The sequence below is a fragment of the Lagopus muta genome, chromosome 1, assembly GCF_023343835.1.
Source record: "Lagopus muta isolate bLagMut1 chromosome 1, bLagMut1 primary, whole genome shotgun sequence".
In the NCBI taxonomy this organism is placed as follows: Eukaryota; Metazoa; Chordata; class Aves; order Galliformes; family Phasianidae; genus Lagopus; species Lagopus muta.
Genome location: NC_064433.1, coordinates 48920521 through 48948407, shown reverse-complemented (window position 1 = coordinate 48948407; position 27887 = coordinate 48920521). Strand labels below are relative to the sequence as shown.

Sequence of the window (27887 nt, the reverse complement as noted above, 5' to 3'; positions counted from 1 at the left end):
ACAATCAGTGCCAAGTGAAGGGAATTATTACTTTTTATTACTCTAAAGAGAGGTGTAGATTCTCAGAAGCCCAAAAGACGAGTGCAGGTAGTTGACACCAACATGCAGGCAGGTGAACCAACTTCAGTGTAGAGCATGGGGTACCTCCTGCCACTCCTTCTGTGCAAGAACAAGGGCTGCCCTACCTGAGGAACATCACCATTGCCCTAATTCTGTGCTCTTACCTGTGCTCAGCTTTCAAACATGTGAACAGTCCCACTGTTCCAAAGGTAAGACAGAAGGAGAAGGGGAACACATACTTCACATGGACTTCATGGATTGTATTCATTTCCAGACCGAGTCTATTTAGCCAGGAAAGGAGAGGGGAAGGGAAAACTACACAGGCAATGACAAAAAAAAATTACAATGAACATATGCTTGCTCCCTTAAGCAATGGCCACCCGGGTCAGCCACACTACACAGACACTCCAAGCCAGAGTAGCGGGGGAGCAACACCCTAAAATACAGATTGGCCACACGGCACCTTCAAGAAATAAACTCAAAAGAAGAATCAACGGAGAGCAGACCCTGCTCCTCTGAGCCAGCAGCAGCTGGCAGGGGGCACGTCAAGCACGCCGCTGGCTGGAGAAGCAGCAGCAGCATAGCTGTCCTCCTGCACAGTCTAATAAAATAAAATGGACAGCAAGGGTTGATCCTGATGAGAGCGCTTCCAAGCTCCGTGTTCATTTTGGCACACCCTTGCCAATGCTACAGAAATGGAGAGAGACTCTTCAGTTCATGCTGAGCTCAGAGCGTAAGCATCAGCCCCACAGATCAGAGAGTCACTTCATGAGGAATAGAACAATATTAAAAAAAATAATAATAATAAATCAGCAGGATTTGCCCAAGTTTATGAAAGCAGAAGGAAGGACAGACCTCCAAGAGGGGCAACAAAACAAAACAAAAAAGGAAAAAAAAGACAGCACATCTGCGTGGGCTCCGGGATCTGATTTCATTGTGCAGCTCTGAGTTCTCTGCTGAGGACAGTCCTACAGGGAGAGAAGGCACATCTCTGCCTCTCACAGCTGGTGGAGGGTTTGTAAAAGCATGTGGCGGGCAAAGGAACAGGAGTCGAGAGCACGGTTTGGTCTGTAGGAAGAAAATAATTATTTACAATAGTAAAGCTTCAAAATTGCATTGTAGTAAACTCTAAGTGCCCAAATAAACACCATCTCAAATACACAGGGCTTGCATGTGCAACAGCCTACACATTTTCCCATCAGTTCTCTCCCTGTTCTCTGGTTCCCATTCAGAGCATGCTGTAAAAATTCTCTCCCCTATCGCAGACAGCGAGAGAGCTGCCAAGAATCAGAAAATTTATATCCAGAGGTACAAAGATGGGCAGCAGACTGCTTCTCCCTGCGGCCCTGTGCCTCATTTTTGGCAGCAGGAAGTAGGTGGGAAGAGAATTCCCCTTCCCTCCCTGCAATGGAATTTTCCGTACAGATTGCGTTTAGGGCACCTGAAATGCATGAGACAAAGCTGCTTACGTTCACATCTTTTCTCACCAAGCCAACACCAACTTCAGCCTCCAGGATTTTCACGTTTTCAAAAAGAGGAAGCGTAACCCTGGAGCCTAAGAGCATCTGTTGGCTTCAGAAATGGCCAAGAGAACCTGTTGTTGGCCTGAAGTACCTGAGATCATATCCTGGAGAAGGGTTAACTGCTTTTGTCCCCACAAAAGCCATTTAATGTCCCACACCTTCAGGAACACAGCAGGACACAATTTGCAGTTTATCTTCAGTCTCAGTGAGGGATTCATTGAATGACAGAATGGTTGGGTTGGAAGGGACCTCAAAGCCCACCCAATCCCACTCCGTGCCATGGGCAGGGCTGCCGTCCATGCTTAGGCTGCCCAGGCCCCATCCAACCTGGCCTTGAACCTCCATGCATTTCAGTCGTCATATTCAGAAGACCCAACCCTGTTTGCAACAGCACAGGTTGATTGCATCTAGGCAATGTCCCATTTCTGGGAGCAGAGACACTAAAAAGCTGGTACTGATCACAGCCAAGCTTGCTCATCTTCCACCCTTAACACCAAACCTCCTCTAACACTACCATGGAGTTTCCCCCCTTGCTGTGGAATTCAATCACCTGTTGCTCTGTGGTGGGCAGTTGAAAAAAGACCAGCAATGTGATCCCATCCAACAACACAGAGCTGCAAAAATAAAATTAAAAAATCCCCCCTAAAAACCACCACAGCTTCTGGAGAGCGACAAGAGGACAGGCAGACATCCCTGGACATTGCTTCCTCCTAAAGGATCATGCAGATGCACAGGTGGGTTCACAGCACCCTCTTGTGTCCAGAAAAGAAAATAAGGACAGCAGCAGAGTAAGATGGATGCTGCTCCCAGCCCATACACCCCAGTTTCATTATTTTTTTGAACACACAGCACTATCCACAGCATCACTGCTACAAAACAGAGGAGGAGAACAAGTACTCCAGAAGTAACATAGTTACACAGTTTCACTTTCTAGAACTGCTGTTAGCATGGCTGGTTGCTGGACAGGCCGCTGCTATGCATCAGCTTTCACAGCTTCAGACACACCTCAGCTCATAACAGCCTGCTTCTAATCCCAGCAGAGCCAAGAGAAGGCTGACTATCAGTATTTGACTGAATCCCTCTTACCCATGGTTTGTACCAGCCACAGCTACTTGAGGCCTTTGCCCTTTACCAGCACAAGATTTCAAGCTTCTGCATACTCCTCACACCAATGAAAATCAGGAAGGCTTAAGCCTTTTCCTGACACCCACCAAGCTGTCCTGACCCTACGTGGCACACAGTCTGTGATGAACCAGGCAGCCACCAAATGGATTTCAGGTGGTTTTCAGTACTAAGACAGTGCTGGACTATTTCTCCCCTCTGCTCCATAGCCAGTTTTCCTCTGCTTCTTCCTGAAGTTTAACACTTGCTAACCTAAACCTTGTGTATCGGAGTAAGAAAGATAGAGGGCCAAATTATTAATGCTTAATTTTAGAATAGGTACTTAGTGGGCTTTAACAGAGCAGCTTACATGCAAGCTATTAACCTTCCATTACACCAACTCTCATGGAGAAAGAAGATGGCACGACGAGTACAATACTCACTTTGTGACAAAAGCAGAGAGAACTGGGGCCAGGGATTTAGGGAAATAATCCTGCTGGACCATATGGTTCAAAGTCATAAGAATACCATAGAGGCTCGGGACAGCTTTGATCTTCTCTTCGCTCTGAGAAAAGGACAAGAAGATGGAAATCAAGCATCAGGCAGTCACTGCTTTGTCCCATTCACTGCAGATGACCAAGGCAATGAACTCCCTGTAGAATGAGGTTCTCTCATACACGGTAGTAAATACTGTTCACAAGGTTAAGCATGATGTTCCTCAAGACCAAGGTGGCCAACTCTATAGCCTCCCTGCACCAACATCTGAAATGTTACCACATTGAGGGTACTCTAGTACATACCACTTAAATATTAGTCACTGATTGCATCAGCAGTAGGGAAAAGGAAGTAATGAACATGCAAGCAGAACAACCAAACCTCAGAGGCTCTGTGTCAAAGTGCTCTCCTGCAGAATTCTATCTGATTTTATCAAGAACTGAGTTGCCTTAATTACACAACTTTCTCTTGCATTATTCTGTAGCTCAGTTTTATGCCACCTCCAGCTCTTTGTCGGGATGCCTCCAGAACCTGATGCACCATTCCCAGCACTGCTCTTGCACTCATGAATAAGGTAAAGTTATTACCATTCCTCCTCCTGCTTACACCACAATGCAGAATTTCTTCTTGCTCCTAACATGACACTGACCTACGTGCCCCAACTTTCATACCATTTTCATTTATTTTTCCACTGCCATCCTCCTAATCTCTTCATTCTGTAGACAGGAACAAGACAGCCATTTCTGGGTATGTGACCTTATATTTCATGGTGCTAAGGATAGCTGTTGCCCATGTGCTTCCACTTATGTGGGACAGAAAGTTATGAAGCTGTTCCCTCTCCCCACATGCCTAATTCATCAGCAGTCCCCCACAGGTGACAACAACTGGTTGGCTGATTATTGAGGCCATTATCATCCACACGACTTCCTGCCACAGCTTTTCCAGAGCACGAGTCTGTGCTTAGTGCTTCATACATCTGTTATTTTCTGGATGGGATAAGAGGTAGGTGGCAGTGCCCAAAACAAGCATTCTGCAGAGCAGAAAGCCATCCTGGGTTCTGTAGACCTGTGAAGAGGGATGCTCAGTTTTGGTCCCATTTGAATCTACACAGGGATGGGCTAAATGGATTTTTAAGGACACAAAGGATGTGACCTGCATGTTAACAGCCTTCTGTTCCCTGAGCTGGATATTAGCAGAAGGAGATTCATAAACTTAATTAAGAGGAGGCTGCTAGAATACAGACATTCTGCAGCTTAGAATCATTTTGGCCCAAGCTTCCATTTTCAGTTTCCAGGTCTTGAGAAAAAATGATCCTTGCAGCCCTAGTAGGCAAAAATATTGAAGTCTGTAGACAGAACCTCTCCCCCCAAGGCATCTCACTGAAGGTAATGCTACAGGTATTCTGATGCAGTTTGCAGGCTCCTGCCATCTCTTGGGAGGAAGTCTATTCCATATAAAGATGTATTTAACACTAGAGTGATGTGGAGAGAAGTTAAATGCTACTGATCAAACACGAGAAGTTGGATATTTGTTTGAGATGTGCTACTATAAGATGCCCTAAAGGACCATGGTTAATAACAATATTACACATCAGACACCTGGACAAAGGGTTTGTTTTTTAATTAGACATCTGGAAGAGCCTATAGACAAGCAGCACGACCCTCCCTACCTTTAAGGGATGTCTGGGAATTCAGAGCACAGAAAACAGAAGAGGTACAAATTGCTGACACCATCTTCATCCTAATGCAATGTTGCAATTTTTGCCGGCCCTGCAGACTTCTATTGTCCCCGGGCATTAGGCATGCACAGGCACCCAGCTGTTTCCATGGTAACATAATTACCCCAAGCCCAACCAGACTGGTTTTCAACAGCCTAAGCAGACCATAACTTAACTCTTTCCTGCTTCCTCACCTTAAGTAGCCCCATGTGGATCAAGAGTCTTGTGATGAACGCATCTGAATTAAACGTGGCGGAAGAGAAAGCTTTTTTCATCAAGGCATCTAAAAAAGAAATGCATCACATGAAACAATACAGAAAGGGACCCTGTAAAAAAATTTAAGATCACAACTGACCATATCCATCATTTGTTGAAGGAATTTTGAGAGGTAATGTGCCCAGGATTAAGTAGAATCTCTGAAACCAAGACAGAGAAGATCCGGTCCTTAAGTATAAGGCCTGATACCGGGGTTTAAGTGGAAAAAAAATAGCACAAAATCTTACAGTCAAATTTCAAATGCAGCTTGATCTCTATCCTATGCACCACGAGATGTTCTACTCACTGTATTTGTACTATGAAGTACATGTGCATATGTACAATATACACATCATCAGCTGAAGTAGAGCAGTAGACCTAAAAGCTTGAGATGTAAAGGCCAGCAAGATTTCACCTTTCTTTTGAAGCCAAGTTCTCACTGTATTCCTTTTGTTCAGTTGTTCCCTAGGCTTCCTTGGGACCAATATCCTGCTGCTAGCTGTGGGCTAACCAGTGTTTTATCTTCTCTTGTCTACAAGGTAAAAAAGGCACAATCTTGACTTCTGACTGTTGTAGTTTCTTGGAGTGAACACAACCCACTACAGCAGCTGCAGAGCAGTGCGGGTCATTCACTAGGGACCTCCTCATCAACTCACAGTTACTCTTCTGGAAGGAAAGCAATTACTAGGTACTGCTTTTCCTTACAAAGCAGGAGTAGTAAGAAAGAGCTCTGGTGTCAAGGTAATACATGTACAAGCATGATTCAGGCAACGCATGCATCCTGCACGTCATTTTTTGTGGGAGACAACTCACAAAAGGCATCAGTCAAGGCTGGCACACACTCAGTGAAATGCCAGACTACTTTTGGCTGCCTGGACCTACACACCATTCCAGTTAACTCTGTATTAATTTACTGTTTTACAGACAATAGCTAAGTCTCACCAATGTATTACCAACGTCTCACCAATGTATGTATTCCAAACTAAGAAAATGCTAACTAAGGGAACACACACTTGTTTCAAATAAATCACTCTAAATGGCCTTAAAACCAATGGATCCATTTCTTTTGCACAGTACTGATAGGTAACTCACGGATGGGGAAACTGTACTGCTGCATCATTTGGAAAAAGGATGAAAGCAAGTGGTCAAAGTGCACAGGTGTTGTTTGGAATTTCAGTTTCTCAATGAGAAAATGAAGGGATGCTATTAGTACACTCATAAATCAAACCTACCCATTCTGTGCTGTACAGTGAGAAACAGTCCCTTGTTTTACAGTACCTACTGTGCTTTAATAACTAATTGTAACTAATAAAGAGGTACACTAGACAAGAGATCTCTCTTTACATTCTCTTAAAACTAAGTTGGAAGGCTACTTCCTGTACTTTTCAAAGGAGCAGCCTTGGAAAAAAAACAAAAAACCAAAAAAAACAACCTGATCTTGAGAGACACAGAACTATTGGCTATTGATAGCACAGCATCAAGGAGATTCAGGTAAGGGCAACACATGACCACGAAGACAGCAACAACAAGAGACACTCCTCATCAAGCTTTGGAAGCATAAGACTTCTTTCATTTAGAACAAGCCTTTACTTCCACTCCACACAACAGCATGTCACAGCTTGGTACTTTGTAATCTGGGGTTTCCTGCTACCAGAGTCAACCAATTGAATACCCAGCTCACAAAGGCCTTCCTATGCTTTGCACTGCATCGCATCCTTAAGTGAAGAAAGATTGTCACCTGTTGTTTCATGCACTGCTGTTTTTACTGGGGCTTCATCTTTGAAGACTGAAGATATCCTTAAGAGAGCTGTAACTACTTTCTCTACATCGGATGTATCTGTCTGAAAGGCAAGGAGAAAAAAAAAAGAAGTTAAGTGGTAGCCAAATAGAGAAGCTGGATCTCTGCCAACAGCAGTGACAAGAAATACAGCCTCCAGCTGACTGACATCAGTTTTGCCTTGGCCACACTACAAGACATAAGCAACACTGTGAAACAAAGTTACTCTGTGTAAAACACCTAGGGTGCCTGTGCAAGTATTAAATGCACCACCTGCTTCCACAAGGTTCCTCAGGGAGGAACTAGGGAGAAGCAGCAAGTCTAGGACTGAGAGAAAGTTAGCACTTCTCGGGATTAGTGATCCTGAGAAAGAGTCAAGTGCAGCAAACCACAGGCTCACCTACCTGCTGAGCTATCAGCACAGAACACTTTGGCCCTAGCCGCAGCAGCTTCTCAGGTGATGGGAAAGCAAGGAATGTGGCAACATCCACAGGAGGAGACGGCACGGGAGTTGAATCCTGAAACACACAGAATCCATCTCAAGTTTACTCTTAAAAGCAAATAAATTGGTACAGCAAAGGCACATAGGTCTGACTTGCAAAGGCACATCAGGTCAGAATTTGTTTTACTTTAAAACTATTTAAGGCTGGAATGAAGCTAGAGTTAAAACAGACACAGTATTCTAGCACAACTGCATGGCAGTGCACATGCAAGGTTCTTACCACGCTATGAAGATGGGGAGACTTTTTCCACCCACATCTGTCACAATGGCTGTTCAGTCTGTACCACTACATGTGTGCACACGCAGCCTTTAACAAAACAGCTTGCCAAGTCATCCATTTTCTTCACCTTCTGCATGTTATCTCCCTGCCTGTTACCACAGAGCCAGTCCACGCAGGAATGTGAATTCCTGCCAGCACTGCAAACTCTCTCTAAATCTTGTATCCTCCTCAGCTCTTCTCCAGACAGTAAACAAATGTATCCTGAAGTAAACTTACCTGTGAACTAATTATTTTCTTAGGAGTCATCGAGTCCTGTTCTCCCTGTCCTCTTTCCTTCAGCTGTTGCTGTTCCACCTCCTCCTCTTCTTCTTCCTCTTCCTCTTCTTCTTCTTCCTCCTCCTCCTCCTCTTCATCATCCTCCTCTTCCCCTTCATCATCACTGAAGTTAGAGAGTTCACATATTCCATTAATCACATACTTGCAATTCCTATATGCTGGTATTCAATTTTTCTTTTCCAAGAACAAAAAAGCAGCCTCTCCTCAAGACTCAGTGCAAGAAGTACACCTTCACTACAACACATTAGGAGGCCACCTGAGACTTCAGCCATCCAGTTGACAGTGGTAAGCAAAAAATGTAGTCAGTAACTGACACCGAATTAATTCTATCAATGAAAATAGCGTACAAGGCTTATCCTGCTTATGTTACAGCACTCCACACTACACTCAGACCAACATTCAACTGCAATTACAGTTGGATGTTACAGTTCTTACCTTAAACAAAGTAAGTGTTAATAAAAATGGGTAGAAAACTTCTCATTTAAATTCTGGTGCCCTCTTACCTCAACGATCCCAGCACAGTTGCCATATTGAAGCCTTCAAGGATCTCCTGCAGTTGCTCACACCCCTCTTCACCCAGGCAGTTACCTGCATCCAGGGAAAAAGGGAATACATTCAAAAGATGCACACAAGTTTGTTCTTGGGAACATTGTTACAGATTCTTATCTATATCTGTTTAAGTTAAAAAATAATATCAGTAATTTCTACATCAAGGCTTGGAGGCGGCGATGCAGACTTCAGTTATCGGAATCAAACAGCTGTTTAACAGATTCCAGAAGCATTTCACAACACTTGGAGACAGACAAAAGCCTCTGCTGTTCAGAAAGTCTTGGAGAAACTTCCTACTAGCTCTGTAAACAGCTGTGAGTCCCAGCAGTTCTGAAATGCAGAGACTTGGGTACGAAAGGCAAAAGCCCACAGTGGTCAAAATCTCCAAACTACTGAACTCTAACAACTGCCTGAGTTCACATCTTAAGACTGCTTTCAGAATCTAACCACTTCCTGTCCCAGCATCACCCAACCTCAGCTACTCCCACATAACCATTTTTTAAATGCCAGATACTGTAACACCAGCACAGGTGATCCTGTAACCACTCTTTCTAGTGGTTTCTAGTTGGGGTCAGACTACATGTGCTTTTACCTAGCAAGCTTACTTACCATTGAGATCCAGCTTCTCCAACTCTACCTTATCTTCAATAGCTTCAGCTACAGACAGAGCAGCGTCTCGTTTGATCTCACAGAAGGACAAATTCAGTTCCTAAGAAGCAAAAAACCACTTGTTTACATAATTCCTGTAATATCTATCATCCCCATAAGCTTCACACGCTCACAAGCTTTCTGGAAAGATTCTAATTTGAAAAGGGCCTTAGGAAAAACAGATTTTTAACTGGAAGTGACATTTCTCTGCCTCGTTTAAACAAAATATTTTGAAACATACCATAATAAAAGCAACCACTTAAGTTAAACAGCCACAAAGACCACACACTATTATGACTGCTCCCTTAAAAGGTAGCACCTGTTCCAGCCCTTAGCAATCAGCTGGTTGAAGACTTTCACCTACTCAAGAAGCACTTCTTAGAGAACCAACAGGAGGAATTGTGGAACCACTTAAAGGAAGAAAGGCACGTTAGCTCCTTAATTTCCTCTCGTCCTTTCATGCTGCCCTGGGATTCAGCAGCACGTCCAGTCTGCTCAGGTAGCACAGACTGCCCTGTTGTGTTACCTTCTCCCAGAAATTGAAGATTTTTTGTTTCTAAGCACATTCTACACCAGCAGAGCCCAGCTACCAGTCACACAACTCACACTTCAAGTTTTACTGAGGAATAGTAGCTGCTATACTGAACGAAATGCACATTTGCCTTTTAGTATTTACATTTCAAGTTACAGCCTCCTAAAGACAAACTACACCATCCCCCACCACTTCACATAGTGTTCTTCAATCCTTTTCCTGAGATTTAATATTAACAACAGAAGGGAAGTTGTTCTTTAACACAATGAATCAGTTACTATTGCTTCATACTACTCTCCCTTAACCATTTCTGCTCTGGAAGAGCAAGGTTTAATTTCCAACTGTTCACACAGACAGTCTCATTACAATCCTTACTTAAGCCTACCTGGGAAACTCAGAAATAAGTTCTGGTGGAACCAGCAGAAGCTTGAGGAAAAGATCTCACAACACAAGGCACCTAATTCTTACTGTACCAGATTCATACACATAGACAAACATTAGCACTGCAGCAGTGCTGAATTTTTGGTTTTATCTGTAAGCTTCCAAAAATAGGAATTGTGTTCAGCATCTGTCCCAGAGCAGCTGTGACCCTAGAGAGGTGTACCTAGAGATTATAGTTCACTTATATTACTGACTTGACAACATTTCACACAGGCCTAAGTCCAATGCCAGTGAAATTTAAATACTGATACAGGAGGTGAAACAAAAAAAAACCAACTGTTTGAACCTTTGATACATCCCCAAAACAAGAAAAGGCAACAACTGTATCAACACTGAAATGATGTAGAGATCACAAGATATTCAGGAAGAGAGATATCTCAGTCTGCTCTCATGACTCTCAGGGGTTCTAAAAGCAGATACTTCCATTATTAGACTTTCTGAAGAGCAACTGCTAAGCTGAACCAGCAGCTTAAAAAACCTAAGTGGGACCTAATCAGATTACTGGTATACCTTCACGCAGAACAGTCTCACATGGTTGTGGTGATGCCACTAATCTACAACTTCATCGCTTTCAGTTACAGGCACAGAGCTGCACTGAGGTAAAAGCCACCTTGAAGTAATCAGTAGCAGTAGGAGAATGAACACAAAGCCAGGTAACAGAAAATAAGTCATTTTCAAAAGAGACTCAAAGCTGAACAGCAGAAGGCAGTACCTTTAATTTATGAAGTCCTTCTTTAAGAGCATCAGCAATGGCAAGAGCACCCTTGGAACGCACCAGGCAGTCTCCAAAGTTGATCACTTCAACCTGCCGAAGTGCTTTCAGAGTCTGCAAGACAACACAAAGTTGATGGTACAGACCAAACCAAATGTGATATCACTTCTGGAAGGTCATCCTTTCCACCTCATTGTGGTACGTGGCTGCACCAAGCCACAGGCTGATGCTGACTGACTGCATTTGAAGAGACTGGGAGGTGGAAGACAAATCAACCGCTTGGAACAACTCACCTCTGCCATGGCCACAGCTCCTTTCTCTGTGAAGGTGTTGTCATTCAAATTTATAACCTTAAGCAATGAATTGATAGCAAAGGCCTGGGCCAGTGCTGTGATGCCAGGATGGTTGATTCCATTCTGTGGCATATGGACCTCTTCTAGAGTTCCAATGATCTGCAAGAGGATGCAGATACAAAAAAGGCTGTTAGAAGACACATTTCAACTTAAGAACATAGGACTCCACTCTTTTTTTGCTCAAAATCTACTTGCAATTAAGAAGTCCGTTAGCTCTTCTACACAGAATTACTTAGCAGCCATTGTATCACAAATCTGAGTGAAATATATGGCTTGTGGCAAGCATCTAATAAGTTATGGGTAGCTCCCTGCTAGTACGTCTATTCTAGATACCTCAAAACAAGAGTTCTCAGTTTGAGGCTCAACCCTCAAACAAAGAATAAAAAAAACACTAGTTAGCTACTATATTTTATTATATTAACTCATGGGTTGAGATAAAAGCTATTTACTATGTCAGAAGAGAAGAAAAATACATTAGTTGCAATGCTACCCACTCACCAACACCCAGCTAACGCCACAACTGCCCACCAAAAGAGAGCCCACCAACAATGCAAGGTCCCACGTGCATATCACAAAACACAGTAATTCATCCAATCCTTATAGTCATTCAGTCTCAGTTCCTCTTGAATCGCTTTGTTACATGCCTCTCAAGTACCTAAGTCTTGTTTTTGCCATGATTACCAGTTAGTCAATCCAGAAAGACCTCCATAAAAAAAAAGAGCAACCTATAAACCGCAAAATCATCATTAATACATTTTACAATATGCATTATCACTCAGAAGACATTTTTAGCAGCAGTGGAGGAAAGCAAAGAGATGTAGGTGGCACCAACCACAGAGACCTCTCTTCCTCCAATGAAAGTGGAAGTTGATCAGAGACGGCTAGAAAAGTTGAGATCTCACAGGCTGATGCCAGCAAAAACAGCAGGTTGCTCCTGCCAATTGACTGAACAACTAAGCAAGGAAATCACTAGTACCTAATCACTTGCTCCACCAGCACCAGACAACGTCCATTAGTACAAAGGAAGGAGAAGGAATAGGACCAAGAATTTACTAAGGAGATTCCTATTCCTCCTACTTGACACAGCAACTAGTTACATGCTTGGAAACTCAGTCACGGAAACATTCAGCCATCCATTCTAATCACACCTGTTGAAGATTCCAGTCTCAGCAGCATTGCTACTTCAAGTGACTTGACAGCCAGCCATTGTTTCCAAGCCATGGCAACCCTTTGAGTGCTATGTGCTAGCTCTACCATCAACACTTAAATATACCTTGCTCCCACTTGCTGACAAGAGCTGGTTTGATACTTACTCCAAAGGCTTCAGCCAGCGCAGTGGCACCATCGTTCTCCAGACGATTTCTGCCAGCCACAAATATCTTCAAAGCAAGAGGCTTGCCCTGGGCACTTGATTTCCTGTGACATTCTTTCAGGGCAGCAGCCAATATCTAAAGGAAGCAGAAGCAGTTTATACAGCCTCACCATTCCATTGTGAACGCCAAACGTTTTGTGTATCCAACTCTCAAGCAATAATACTTCAGACACTGACAAAATACACTTGCTTCTACAATAAGTTACACAAGAAAACTGCTACTGCAACACCTGCACATAAAGTCCCTAGGACAGAAGAGATGATTTTGCAGTAGAATACATCGATCCCAGTAACATTTGGTTAATAAATATGTAAATGAATGGGTAATAATGACAGTCAGTCCTGCTTTTCTGCTTCACCAAATAGGCACCCTTCAGTGCTAGGCTTGGTTTTCTCCCATCTCCAAGGATTTTAGTTCTCTTGACATGGAATCTAAAGTCTAAGACAGACCTGTTTTCCTACCATGGAAATTATTATATTTCAGGAATTTGTCAGTATAAGCACAGAGGGAAGGGATCATGACAGACTGGAGAAGTGGGACAGGAGGATTCTCACGAAGATCAAAGGACAACACCAGTTCTAGCTCCTGGGGAGAAACAGCCCAGTGTAGAAGTATACACTGGTTGCCAAACAATAGCAAAACAGCTTAGTAGTGGGAAAAAAAAAAAAAACAACACAAAACAAAAAAACAACAATTGGGAATCCTGATGAAGTGCACCACACACTTGCAGCCAAGAAACCCTACTGGGCTGCTGTGGAAGAAAGCGGCGTATAGAAGGCAGTGTCAAACAAATGTTACAGACTGATGCAGAGAAAATTCCATTTAAAAAAAAAAACACAGATACAAAAAAAAAAAAAAAACCAAACAAACAAAAAAACCAATCAAACCAAACACTTTTTTACTGCAAAGGTTGTCAAACACTGGGGTAGATTATCCAGAGAGCCTGTGAAGTCTTCATCTTCTGAGATACTCAGAACCTGACTAGATATAGCCCTGAGCAAGCTGGCCTGGTTGCTTTGAGCACGAGAGCTGGGCTAGATGATTACCAAAGATCCCTTCCAAACCCAATCATTCTGTGATTCTATGTAGGGAAGCCTGAAACCAAGTCCTGGCTCTGACCTCATCCCCAGTAAAGAGACCACTTTTACCTTGCCACCACCAATGCCCATGCCACAGTTATTGAGCTTGAGTTCCTGCAGGGTGTAACAGGCAGGGCTCTTCAGCAACGCCTCAAAGCCACGCACACCATCTGGCCCAAAGGCATTGTCACTCAGATCCAGCTCCACCAGCTGGGCTCCAGCAGTGATGAGTGCATCCCCCAAAGAGATCTGCAGGGAAACAGGTGACAGGGGTGAGGGGAAAGAGTGGACTGCCTGTTACTGACAGCAGTGCTGCAGTGGTGAGGTGAGACAGTGATGCTGCAAAAAAAATTCTGTTCTGAAGATATTCTGTGAAGTTGCCTGGAGAAATAAAGCTCCACAGCTAAAGCCAGAGCAGGAGTCACACAAAGCAAGCTAAAGATAACTGCAAGGAAGTTACCAAAAACTGTCTCATCTCTTTAGGCCAAATACTTCTCCAGCTCATACAGAAGGAACTAAAAAACACATTACTTATTCTGAGACACTTAGTGTTAACATACAGAGAAAAACTCACTAACAAAGTCCCAGAAATACCCTCCCACAAAAAGCATGGCAGGTGAGAAGATAAGTTATATTAGGCGGAAGTCTCAGATCTAGTTTTCACTTACCAAAGCAGGAGGGATCTCAGATCTTAGCCTCCCAGTAAACATGTCACTCCAATGACACCTCTAAAATAAGAAACATGCAGATAGGAGCCATGAAAAAAATATTTAGGACACAATTGTACAGAAATTTACACATACAAGATGCATTACATTAGTATGGACAGCTTAACGTTGCCTGCTGTGGCCTTGCCATTTGATTGTGCTAAGGAACAGTGACAACTAATACCACAGCTGCTTTCTTGGAAGGACATTAAGCCACCATATACATATTGCAAATAACAGTATACAAGAATTGTTGCTTGCATTTGAGCTGGGCTTCTTTTCTGCTGAGAAAGTTACCAATAGAAAAAACAGTAGGAAACTGAAAGACTGGAACATAAGTGCATTTTACTAAGGGATGGAGCTCAACAATCTGGATTGACTCGAAAAGCCACAAGTGGGTGAATCAACGTTTCATACTCCTCTCCTGCAAAGAGCAGTGCCTCTAGCAGCACAGCATCCTTCTAACATTAGGATGAAAGAATAGTAGGGAAACATGGCTTGGACACAGAAAAACCTTCTGGCGCATATCCTCCATCAATTCCTTCATTATTCAGGTATTGTATGAAACATCACTCACAGAAGACCTGACCATTCTCCAGCTTTGCCATTAGAACTTGATTTGTGGCCACAGGTCTTTCTCTACAGATGTTGCCTCCACAGAGAGGCTCTTTCTTGCACAGCTTCCCAGCTTTAAGATTGGAAGCTTTTTGAATAGGAGCAGTTAGGAACACAGGAAGTGCTCCTCCCACTATCCCAAAGTCTCCAAGTTCTGCTATATTGTCATATGGTTATTCTTATCACTGGAAGAACAAAGTAAGCTTTGGGGCTAACTCAAGGCAGTCTCTAGAAAGAAGAGTGCAGATAGGCCTACAGTGTTTCTACAAAATTTTCCTGCCCCCACCACCCACTTGAAGGTCTCACCTTGAGCTCTGACTTCTTCTCCAAGGCTTTGGCAATAACCTTCGCTGCCTCCACACCCACCGTGTTGCCTTCCAGACGCAATGCTTCCAGGCCATCAAATTCCTCAATTTGTTTGATCACTTCTTCAGCTGGAAAAAACACACAGTATTTAGTTGGCCTTGTGATTACCATCTTAGATATCACAATAACAGTAACACAGTGAGGCAGAAGTATTTGCTAAACGCTACACTTAGCAAGAACATCTGAGTAACACTATCTGAAACAATTCTGAAACAGCAATGGAGAACACAGCTACAGTGTCAGGTCACTAGACAGAATGCCCTCCATCCACCATCGTCTCTCCCCTTTCATGATTTATTTCTATTATTACTTTGTCAAATGTGAGGTCGGCTGCATAAGTTTGATTCCTCTGCCATTCAGCACATAGTTTAGCAATGCAGGCATCAACAAAGACAAAAGGCCTAAAATATGATGGCAATGAGTGCCACATCAACAGGAATGAGTTCCCACTTACTGGCAGAAATAGATGCCTGTTTAGCAAATGTGACAGAGTGGAACAATTGTACTCTGGAATACTCCTATTCAAAGCAAAGGTGCAGGCTGCAGTCTCTCTCCTGCCACTGACATACCCAAACTCTTTCCTCAAATCTCAGTGGCTTTGCACTATTAATACGGCACATAAAAAGCACCACCGTTAGAGTCAGTAAAGAAGGTAGACAGTAGATCAAATAACATCTCTGAAGAACATACTGTTTTTTCATGTAGCAGAAATGTTGATCTAAATGTGTCTTTTCTCTTACCATCTTCAGCTGTGTTGAGTTTAAGGCTCTGGCCTTTGAAGCTCAACTGTCCGCCACCCACTTTGGTTTTGGCAAGCGACTCTGCAAGCTTAGCGATGTCCTCCGATGCCATTTTTCTGCTTTCCCAGTGCTAAGAGCTGTCAATTAAAACAAATGGTCACCATCAAAAAGATAAACTATAATGCATAATCTGTATTAGCAATCATCTTTATAATCACTAACGTGCTGGTGTTATTTCCTGAGATACCTAATTGAGTATTCAGTGTCACTACTGTTTTCCCCATAGCTCGCTTACAACCACCAAGCTAGATTAACATTTCAAAGCCAGCCAGACGGTGCTGATTCTTCCAGTACTGAAGTGACTGGGGTTTTGATGAAGTTGTTACACTTCCCAAATGACCAATAGCTAAAGCTACTGGAAAAGACCACTTTAAGATGTTAGTCTTTGGGCACAACACTTCTACAATTAAGATGTAACATTCCCTCTCCCCTACCCCCATCCCTTAGTAATCCATGCCGTGCTGCTTCTTTCCTGTTCTCCAAACCCAGACAGAACAAACACAACTGTTTTTCCTTTTCAGCAATATCCTCAGTAGCTCCTAACTCAGAGTTCCAGAACCACAGAGCTGCTGAAAAATCATGTGTGTTGTACACAGCTCATTCTGAAAGTAAGGCCTCCTATTTATTTCCATGGAAAACTACAACAGATACAAAGAACACAGTAGCTCCATTCGACAGAGGAAATTCTCAGCTACAAAACAGTTTTTCAACGTAAGCACCGTCATTAGCTATGCATTTTCACCAGTGATAAACCAGAGCCTACATGCCATGCTCATAAAAATCTGTACCACTGGAGATGATCCACTGCTTCACAACTGCTACGACAGCATCGCCGCAATGAAAATGAAATGAAAATGTTGCCCTCAGAGTCCATTGTTCATCAGCTCAAACAGATGGAAGTCAGAAGGTGCCAGAAGTGGACTATAGGGTGGATGTGGTAGAACAGTCCAGTCAAGACTGGCAATGTGTTTTATGGCCTTCAAAGTGGTACGGGTCCTGATGTTATTGCATTGCAAGGAGAAGGTTGCCTTCTTCTCTGGCTCAATTCTGGAAGTTCAAGCCTGTAGCTTAGTCAGCATCACAACACAACAGTCAGAGTTGATGGTTTGTCTGGGTTCGAAGAAATCGAGAAGAATCACCCCCTTCCTATCACAAAAGATAGTGCACATCACTTTACCCACTGAGGTCTGTGTCCTGAGCTACTTCTTCCATGGCAAATTCACATGCTGCCATTCCAGGGATTGCTGTTTTGAAGCATTTGTTTTCAGCTTCCCCAGGGCAGAGCTTCTCTTCAGCTTTCATTAACTTTAGTATTTGGGACATAGAAGATAAAACACCTCCAAGTTTTATCAGCACCATCTTTTGAGGATGACTGTCCTCTCAGGTAGATGCTGACGATAAAAAGAGGCTCAAATAAGTCACTGCACTGATTCTAAGTCACAGACATTGTGCAACAGGCAATGGATGCTCCCAATCTCTGTCAATCCAATTAAAAAGGAGAAGATGAAAGGATGTCCCCCAGCCATGAAGGTTTTACCACAAGGAACAGAAGTTAGATAGGGTCCAGCAGTCAATCTGTTCACCAACTTTAATCTTTAGCTTTATAATACTTCATTACCCAACAGTTTGAATCATAGAATTACTTTTGTTAGAAGGGACCCTTAAAAGCCATCTGGTCCAACCCCCCTGTAAAGAACCCACAGCTCAATCAAGGTGCTCAGAGCCCCCCAGCCTGACTTTGCATGTCTCCAGGGATGGGGCATCCACTGCCTCTCTGGGCAACCAATGCCAGTGCATCAAGTACCCTTATCAAAAATAGCTTTATTCTTATATCTAGTCTAAACCTTTCCTCTTTCAGTTTGAAATGATCTCCACTTACCCTTTCAGAACAGATTCTGCTAAAGAGTCTGTTCCCTTCTTGCTTATATCCTCCCTTTAGACATTGAAAGGCTGCTCTCGGGTCTCCCCAGAAACTTCTCTTCTCTGGGCAGAACAGCCCCAACTCTCTCAATCTTCTTTCTCACAAGGAGGCATGCCATCCCTCAGATCAGTTTTGTGGCCCTTCTTTGGACACACTCCAACAGGTCCATGTTTCTCTTGTACTGAGGACTCCCCATCTGGCCGCAGCACTCCAGGTGAAGGTCTCACAGCACAGAGCAGAGGTGCAGGATCACCTCCCTTGCCCTGCTGGCCATGATCTTTTTGATGCAGCCCGGAATACAGTTGGCAAAATGAAAGCAAGGGTCTATTTACCATGAGGTTCTCCTATAGCCGACAGACCCACTCACACCTTTCCTTCTCCCTGAGATTTCCTTTTACTTTTTATTTCATAAGCAGTGACAGGTTCCTAATTCCAGCACACCAACTCCCCAGCGCATCCTGCAGCGTGTTTCATCGCACACGTCGGCCGCACCCAAACACTTACCTACCCTAGGGCTCTTATGCCACCAGATCTTCCACGAGAAAACCTTTGGACAAACATTGAAATGTCAGAGTTACTAAGCACTCTTAACAAAACAGGAGCTGGAAACGCGCCTGCTGACAGCCCAAGGTTATCCTCCTCGCACTCCCTCTCTTCGGAAGGTCCCTTCGTTGCCCTCCGCCCCTTGACGTCCCCACACTCTGCCGGCCCGCAGAGGGCCGCTGTGGGTGGGGTTTCCGAAGGCTCACGGGCCACGCGCGGAGCCGTCCCCGCGTCTCACGAGGCCCCGCGTCGTGACAAACGTCCTAAGGGACGCCGCTCACTCACGGCCCCCTCCCAGCGGTCCCCGACGGCCGCCGCGCCTCCCGATCTCACCTCGGGGCCTCCGCCGGGTGCGGGTCGCTGAGGGGCCGAGGTGTCGCCGGCACTGGGCCGCCTCACGCCGCCGTCGCTGTCGCCGGAGCGGGTGGGGGAGGGGCGGGCGGAGGCGGAGGATTTGAAAGCCGGCAGTTTTGCTCTCCCCGCTCCCATTGGCTGCAAGGCGCTGCGTCACTGAGAGCCGCCCCGCGCGTGACGCCGCTCGCCGGAGCGACGCAAGCTGCGCTCGTGGGCGAGGCCGCGGGGCACGCTGGGATATGTAGTCCTGGGGAGGGGCGCATTCCCGGCGTGCCCCGCGTGGGGGAACCCTGCAGGGCCTGAATGTAGGACCGGGCTTCCGTCTGTTGCGGTAGAACTATTTGATAGAGCAAATTGTCAGCGACAAAACGCCGTCTTTCGATATAGTCACCACCATTAGGCTGCCTGTTCTCGCCAGCAAGGAACAAGAGCCTGCATGCCACGCTCATAACAATCTGCACCCCATTTGCACCGTCACTTGCTGCTGAAAGGCACCACCCCCCGCCTCAGTGTGCTCACTGTGCTCACATCTGTTTGGTCTCCATCAACATCCAGCAAGCATCAGTGAATGTTAACGGATGCAATTTTTTTGCATGCAGGAATTCAGTGACACACCTTTGCTTCATACACACTTCCATGTCAGATGCCATTTTGTCAGACTGCCCCTCTGCTGCTACCCGTCGCACAGCAGCAAAGCATAGCAGGATACTGGTGGGAAGGTTCAACTTCTACTGCCTCATCACCATCGTGCACCTTTCATGTCATAAGCCAACATCATAAAATAAAGAGGCATTACTTTCACAACTGCCACTGTATGAGCAAGAAATGTGGTACTTGTTGTCAATTCATCACAGCCTAAAGCAATAAGCAGGATTGTATCAAATATATCCAGCTCTTTCCTCTTTCTCCCAAATATTGGCTGAGCCAAAGGATCGGGGATAAAACCTGCATGGCTGCAGACGTAGTGCAGTGAATGTGTGCTGTGCCATTGCAGCATAGGTCGATAAATTAATTCTCCTTACAAGTACAACTTTACATGTTAAAGTTAGTTTTATGACACTGCCATATTTTGCAGTAGAGATTTGCAGCATTTTGACTCTACTGAATACAGGACCTGGATAACCATGTTTCCAAATTATGAGAATTTTCATAGAATCACAGAGAATCATAGAATTGTTTGAGTTGGAAGGAACCCTTAAAGGCCATCTAGTCCAACTCCCTCACAGTGAACAGGGACACATACAGCTAGAGCAGGGTGCTCAAAGCCCCTTCAGCCTCACCCTGAATGTCTCCAAGGATGGGTACCCACAACCTCTCCAGGCAACCTGTTTCTATGCTTCATGGCTCTTGTCATAAGTAGCCTTTTCCTCATTCCTAGTCTAAATCTCCCCTCTTTCTGTTTGAAAATATTTCCCCTTGTCCTACCACAACAGACCCTACTAAACAGTCTGCCCCCTCCTTTCTTAATAGTCCCCTTAAGATACTGAATGGCCCTTAATCTTCAATTAACCCCTGAGGAAAGGCATTATTTCACGAGCAGGACAGCACTTGCCTCATGTCCCTTATGGGGCAGCTCTTAGTATTACAGACAAAGGAAATTGGTGCTGGATGAAGTGACATTCAATGCGGAAACTCAATCTTGAAAAATAATGTTGTATAAGCTGTCCTGTATAAAAATACAGTGTTTTTTCCAGGATAACTCCTGATTGTGAATAGATCATGGTTTAGTTCCGCTTTCTCCTTGGCTTCTCCTAAGTGCTCTTGTTCCTCTCATCCAGCTTTTTTTATCTTGCCTTTTAGCTCTGAGAGCATGGTTGGAGGCATCCTGGGCTCTGTGACTCGCTCAGTGCCCCATTCCTGGAGATGTTCAAGTAACAGGTAATTAATCTGCTGAACAGGTAGCAAAAATAAACATTGTCCTATCCCTGAATCAGAATAGTCTTTGGGTTGTATTGGACAACATAATGAATATCTAAAAAAAAAAAGTAGATTGTTATTAAATATTGTGAAGAGAGTAGGACAATGTCCTCCAACATCGTATGGTACATTATACAATTCACAGCCTATATTTTGTAAATTATCAGTTTATTGTGTGACAGGACTGCCGGCAGCCAATCCTACTCTCTATCAAGTATTTCCTACTCTGATTAAAACATTCTGAATCCTAAGGAGTTTTAATACGTTTTGGATGATACCTTCTACCCGCACCTGAATATTACCTGAGATGCTTTTCTGCAAATCACTGAGTGACGCTGTTTTAGGTCATGGTAAATAGAGGAGTGAGGCACTGAGGAGTAAACATGTCCCTGATTACATGTGAAAAAGGGGGATAATTTAAACTGGTGTCAGTCTGGAAATTATGACCTGATGGGAGGCAGAAGTCTTTGAGGAGTGGAGAACCCATTTTACCAGGGAGGCTAGGTTGGGAGCCAAGCATAATGCTCATTTCAGAGGGATATCTGAAGTTAATGGCATTGCCGCTGGTGGGGAGGGATGAAATCTTTATCCGAGGTGATCTGTGTACCTCCATGTTAACATCCTTTTCCCATGATGCTATTATGTGGGGTGTTGTGGCTGGGTAGTTCATTTTCCAGAAACACTGATGGGTTTGAGATGAGAACAAGCCAAGCATTTAATTCCAAAAATTTTTATTTAATTCCAAAAGATTTTTATGTGCATGTAAGTTACATATATGTCTTTTGTATAATATGCAACAGTATATAATGCAATAGTATTAATATTTTATATATACACACAGTATTTTCATTTCCACAGGAAGGTTCGTGTTTGTAGATCTTATTTTCAGGGAAGCCGTCAGCAGTGTGGGATGCAGTAAGTGCATTCCAGACTGAATAAATCATTAACAACGTTGTATTAAAATCAAGAAGAGAGCTTCAAATATTTCAGTGCTTTGTTATTATTTTTTAAGCCTAATTCGACTTAAAGAATCTCAGCACCGTCCAAGAGGGAAAGCCGCATGCATGTAGGCTGTGGGAAGCGGTAGCCTCTAGGGCCCAGAGGATATGCGGGAGGCATTTTCTCTGCTGGTGCGGCTGCGAGCGAGCAGAGCGAGAGACCTGGAAATGAAAGTAAAGAGCTCAGGAGGCACATGGAGGGAGCTGCAGGGGCAGCCGATCCACAAGCAGAATGCTCCCTCCTATAATTAAATAGCACTTACTGTTATTATTACTTATAGTAATAATACGTTAATAATACCTCTAGTAATATAATACCATTTATCGAGGAAAGTTATACGTAGCGTGGAGGGGAGAACCGGAGGAGAGGTGAGTCCTTTATGATTATTTTATTATTATTATTAAACCGAATGGCTATGTGTGTGTATGTGTGTATGTAGACAGGGGGTGGACTTGTGAAACGAGAAAATCTGGACATCGCTTCATTAAAAAGTAAAGGTTTCCAATGCTGACTGCATAGATGCAATGTTGTGTAATTGAAAAAAAAAAAAAAAAAAAAAAAAAAGTGGGGGGAAAATGATAGTGGCGACATTCGGAAGCTAACCCCCCGTTTCTGCCAAAAAATGTGGGGCTTGCAAAAAAATAATTGTCAGAGATCCTAATCCCACCCCCCGGAAAAAATGTGATGGTAGTCTGAAAGTGAACAGCGAGGGGAAAAGCCCCTGGGTTTGTATTAAGAACTTGGGGCTCATTGTGCTCGTGGCTCGTAGCTTTCAGGGCTGCGTTTGGGGCTGTATTTGGGTTGCAGCTCTCCCTCCTGTTTGGTAAAAGCCCCGCTGAACAGTGGAGAAGCTCAGCTGGAACAGCTTCCCAAATGCACCTTCCTTAGAGCTTGTAAAGTTTATCAAATGAGAAGGTTCTGCTTTTGTATTTGTTTATTTTTTGTATTTAATTCTTAATGTTTTAAGCAGCTTCCGGGTAGCACGAGAGGTTATTTTTTATTTTATTTTATTTTGCCTTTTTCGTAGAGTCTCTCCCCCTCCCCCCGGACTCCTGGAGATGTGTGGTTTCTATTGAAGCGGAGGGGGGGGGTGGGGAAGGAGGAAGAGTATGTTTGGGTTTCTTTTCCGTTTTCCGGGAAACCTGGCTGTTTCCCCCCGGCAGCACCGGGAGTGGAGTGATGCCCGGTTGTGGGCACCTGGTGGAGCCCCGCGGGGCTCGGAAGGCATCGGCGGCCCCACGCAGCCCCGGCCGGCGGAGGTGGCGCTTCCGCCCGCGGTGGCCGCTACGCAAGGCCGGGGATCGGCGGCCTAGTGCTGCGGGTGGGGGAGGAGAGCGGGAGCCGTGAAATCAGACCCGACGTTTACATTTTAAAATGAGGCAGGGGAGGACGAGCTGGGCGGGCAGGAGACCTGAGTGAGTGGTCGAGGGGCTGGCAGTGTAATCTTACTGTGCTGCTGGGGCAAGAGGAAGGTGGCCTGCAGTAAACGGTGGGAGTCCTGAGGGAGCCAAAAGGCGGGTGATGAGGACCTGGGTGCTCTGTTGAGGCTTTGCCCTGGGGAAACAGCTGATGGCTGCTTTTAATTTCAGCTGGGGCTAGTTTCACATTCACTGGAGACTGGACATGGCCATCGTTCCTGGCTGGATGGGGGAAAGTTCTATGAGCAGTGGCTGAGGAACTGGCATTGTTCACTGTGGAGAAGAGGAGGTTCAGAGGAGACCTTATCACTCTCTAGAACAATCTGAAAGTTTGTAGCGAGGTGAGGTCAGCCTCTTCTTCCAGGTAACAGCAATAGGATGAGAGTTAAAGGCCTCAAGTTGTATTGGGGAAGTTCAAGTTGGATATTAGGAAGGATTTCTTCTCAGAAAGAATGATGCTGCCCTGGAACAGGCTGCCCAGGGAGGTGGTGGAGTCACCATCCCTGGAGGTGTTCAAGAAAATGGTTGTGGTAATTAGGGATGCAGTTTAGTGAGTAATATTGAAGGGAGGTGTATGGTTGGACTAAATGATCTTAGAGGTCTCTTCCAAACTCAGTGATTCTATTATTCTATCCTGAAAATTGTTTGTGAGAAGTGTTCTCAGAATCACAGAATGGCCAGGGTTGGAAGAGACCTCAAGGATCATGAATATCCAACCCCCCTGCCACATTCAGGGCCACCAAACTCCCCATTTAGTACTAGACTTATATAGACTAATACTAGACATATAGACTAAGTGTTCAGACTTAGGGAGCAGCCTCAGGAAACAAGCTGGAGCCCTTATTTGTGGCGGGCTTAACCTGTTTTGCTTCACCACCATGGTGGCCAGATTACAGCCAAAGTCTTCATGCTTGCAGGTTAGCAAATCCTGCATGGAGAAGAGAACACAGCCAGTGGCTGAGCTCCTGTCTGAGATCTACAACCTGCCACTTGCATTTCAGTGTGCTTATTTCTGGCTGAAATGTATTAGTCCAAGCCTAGAAATCAGACAGCTATGAACTCATTGCTATCGCAGAAATATACTGTGAAAAACTTTGTGCAAATTCAGCTTTGTCGAGGCTCTTGATAAGGTAAATTAAAGTATTTCCATTCATGTCATATTCTCTCATTGAGTGAATCTACCTGGTTTGTGACTGAGTCACTGTGTTTACTGGGTTGTGTTTCCTTCTGAAAGCTAGAAAACCGTTGTGCCAATCTGCAGTATTTTATTTCTGTCTGACAAATAGTTTGTAACTCATTGACAAACCACGAATAAATTCCTCTCCAGATGTTGGACCAGAGGGGGCAAACATTTCAACTGAAATGATAAGGGCTTTTTGGTGGTGATAAATATCCTGGATTCTAATTCTGGTAGTGATTTGAGCAGACGAGTCTGGACAGACAGATTTGGGGGGAAAAAAGGATGTTCAGGCACACTGCTTGATGAAATGCTTTGTGCTGTGTTTCTAAAAATATTTACGCGACCGAGAAAACAAAAGCTAAGCAGGCTCTGTGCTTAAAATTAATTATGCATCAACTATGGTGTGGTGTGCAGCAGAACCAAAGCACTGTGTGTGTCAGTGGCTGACCGTACTCTGGGGTTACAGACATAATGAGTGTGCGGTGTGGTGTAAGGTTAGAGTGGGACGTGGTGGTGGAGAGGCTGGAGTGACCAAGAAGAGGCTGAGTTTGACGGGAATGCAACGGGGGGGTATGAAAGGGCAAGAGGAATCTGCAGTAGTGGTGGAGCATGCTAGAGGGATGAAGAGAACACGTGGAGGAAGGTGCTGCTGTGGAGTCAGATCAAATAGGAAAGATGGTTGTTCCTGAGAGAGACAAAATAGGTTGTTAGGGCAGCGGCATGTGGTGTGCATTTTGAGGGTGTTGCCATGAGAAGATGAGTCTTACGTGTGAAATTATGACATAAATGTGAAGGTGTGAAGGAGTGCTAGCAGAGGAGGCTGATTACCAACCTATAAGGAAAGAGGAATGTGGGGCAGCACCAGAGCACAATACTGTAGAGGGGCAATTGAACCTGTGGTCTGTGTCTAAAGAAGGCGATGAAGAGTTTTGTGTTGGGAAGCGCTAGCTGCAGAAGATGAGGCTTGGACTACTGAGAGGAAACAGTGTGCAGGGTACAGAAGTTTTTTTTATGAGAGTTTTTATCAAGGATCAAATCTTTAACAGGGTATTGTGGGATGTAAAGATGATCAAGCCATCTAAGTGAAGCAAGGGAGGAAAGGGGTATGCTGGATCTGATGGCCATGAGGAGATTAAAAACAAGGGGAACTCCAGGATGCAAGAGGAATTGGTTAACTGTGGGAAAAAGATGTTTTAGAGCCTTTTCTTGCAGGCCTTTGGCCCCACTCCACCTTTTCATCAGCAGTGTTTGAATGCCACTCTGTGGACAAGCAGCAGTGACCAGTTCTGGTTGTAACACGTGCCAATATCTTGCTGTGGAAGATGGTCAGCAGTGGATCAGGGTAGCCATCAGAAGTGGTACTGATCTTCTCTTCCTTGCTCCTTGCAGTAGTATTTTGAGAAAAGGGCTGAGCTCAGTAGTGGAGTTGAAGCACGCTGTGTGTATCAGAAGCTTTTTAAGGTGATGTATCAGTTGTGTGGATATACATAACTGTGAAGATGTGCCACAGTGCTTTTGGAGTGCAGCCATTGACTTTGTGATGAACAGACAGTGTCCACTTCCCGCAGTCACCAATAAGAAGTCACCATCAGGTCTGTGGACCGCAACTTTCCTTCTGTTCTTTTTGTTTTCTCCAGCGTGGCTTGTGATGAGGAGCAGCAAGAGCAAGAGTTCTCCAAGGAGGACAAGCCTGACTTTTTTCCCCAGCTCTCACTGCTGTCTGTGTGCACACAGCTCCTACTTCTCCTCGTCTTGTCTGTTCTCTCTTCTCTCTTTTCAGTTTTGTGTAAGGAGAAATACTGAATGAGATGACTGTCTTATTTTCTACCATTCAAACCTGTCTGCTTGTAGCTTCTGTGTTCATATTAACCTCGCAGTCTCCTTGTTAAATTTCTCTCTTCCTGATTGCTCATTATCCAGGTTATTTATAAACCATTCCAGGCCTTCTGGTGGTGGTGTGCTGAGGTCTACCAGCTCTTCTCCATTGCTTCCGTTAAAAGCCTTTATAGAGACACTGATCATCAGTCATCTGCTGGCATTCTGGCTTTCCCTTGCTTGCTGTGCTGCCCATCCCATTCCACATACAGCCGCTTGAAATCTTCTGCCTGCTGTTTGGACCAGATTGCTCTCATATTTAATGTCTGATGACTTACAAACAACACTGTATCACTTTCAAGCGCTTGCTTACTTCTGCTGCCTTTGCTTCTTGGTCTTTATCTCATCTCTATCTTTTTTTGCCTAACTGTCCTTCCTGGTAAAGGGCAAGTATCAGCCATTCTGCACTTTGCATAGTGCAGAGCATAATCAATAAGGGCTTGCTTAGCTGCCAGGATTGATTTTCATGTACCTTAAAGGTTCCTTCACAGTGTTCTGGGCTGATCGTGCTGCAGGTACCGTAAGATACATTAGATACAAAGGCATCTGTAATATGAAAGGGAGCCAGGTGGTAATGCTCTCCAAGAAAAATGACTTTTGTTTTTATCCTAATCTTTTCAGAGGCAATCCTAAGCTGTGCATGCATGTTGTCTTCAGTTCCATCTCATTTCAGTGTTTCTGAGCTTGCTGTCTTTGTCCATCTGTGTGCATACCTATGGGAAAACGTTCTGCCGAGTGTATGGGAACTGCTGGGTCACAGCCTGAACCTCTGATTGATCACCTGAGGTGAGCCATGAGTCAGCCATTGGAGCACAGCTGAAGGCAATTCACCTGTGCTGCCGGAAGGGGTGGAGCCAGGCTGCACTCCTCCTAGACCTATTTAAGAGCTGGCTACCAGAGGGGAAGGGTCTCTTCTGGAGATCCCCTCTCTTGGTGTTTTGTGGTGAGCCTAGCCGAAGGGTAAGCTCTTCCACCTGTTCTCTTTTTGTTATCGTTGTCTACTTTGCCTAACTCTCTTGATTATATTGTGATTATAACATCTTGATATCTATTGATTATACAGCCGAGTCCTCCTGAGGCTGCAGTTCAAAGCGTTGCAGAACGGGGGGGTCCCCTCCCCCTGAAGCATCCTGGAGCCCTCTTACTGCTCCCAACGAGCATTCCCAAGTTTCTGCTGCACTTGTGCACTTGTCAACTGATCTTCAGCACAAAATATCCATTGTAGAGGTCCCTTACTGTCTTTTTATGTGTACCACAGCAAGAGATTCCACCTCCTTCCCAGTGCCTCACTGTGATGTGATTCCAGATGCCCCACATAAATTACGTATTTGGTATGCAAGGATGTTGTAAACCAGTTTGAGTCTGGCCCAGTGGTCAGAATTGCTTATCATGAAAGGGTCCATGTGCAAATTCTTGAAATTTCTGCCAGTGTGGGGGAAGTGTTTATTTTTTTCCCTCTTTCCTAGAAGGCAGTCAGGATTGCAGTTGGTTCCCATTGCTTTGTTTATTGGCAGTCTAA

General features: G+C 44.5%; 2 protein-coding genes across 13 annotated transcripts in view; one reads left to right on the top strand and one right to left on the bottom strand.

Moving 5' to 3' along the window:
* Positions 1–15: 15 nt before the first annotated feature.
* RANGAP1 (Ran GTPase activating protein 1) lies at positions 16–19083 on the bottom strand. 3 transcript variants are annotated; one of them, XM_048928782.1, is made up of 17 exons: positions 18959–19083; positions 18587–18629; positions 16102–16238; positions 15302–15429; positions 14342–14401; positions 13743–13922; positions 12535–12669; positions 11162–11320; positions 10869–10982; positions 9145–9244; positions 8490–8574; positions 7927–8089; positions 7333–7446; positions 6890–6992; positions 5091–5179; positions 3128–3249; positions 16–1128 (listed from the first exon to the last, which is right to left on the bottom strand). In XM_048928782.1, exons 3-17 carry the CDS (start codon positions 16211–16213, stop codon positions 1059–1061), a joined length of 1734 nt encoding a protein of 577 aa, XP_048784739.1. In that variant the 5' UTR covers positions 16214–16238; positions 18587–18629; positions 18959–19083; the 3' UTR covers positions 16–1058. The 3 variants fall into 3 exon arrangements, with proteins under 3 accessions (XP_048784739.1, XP_048784828.1, XP_048784902.1); XM_048928871.1 differs by having other exon boundaries at positions 18591–18629; XM_048928945.1 differs by lacking the exon at positions 18587–18629 and having other exon boundaries at positions 18959–19079.
* Positions 19084–21793: 2710 nt separating this feature from the next.
* ZC3H7B (zinc finger CCCH-type containing 7B) overlaps positions 21794–27887 on the top strand; it is a 45122-nt gene continuing 39028 nt past the window's right edge. For 6 of the 10 annotated variants that reach the window (XM_048927743.1, XM_048927226.1, XM_048927571.1 and 3 more), the window contains exon 1: positions 21796–22263. The gene's annotated coding sequence lies outside the window, so the exon portion shown is untranslated. Of the gene's footprint in view, positions 22264–23014; positions 23655–23714; positions 27155–27887 lie in introns of those variants that run through there. The other 4 variants (XM_048927655.1, XM_048927316.1, XM_048927154.1 and 1 more) reach the window with 4 other exon arrangements.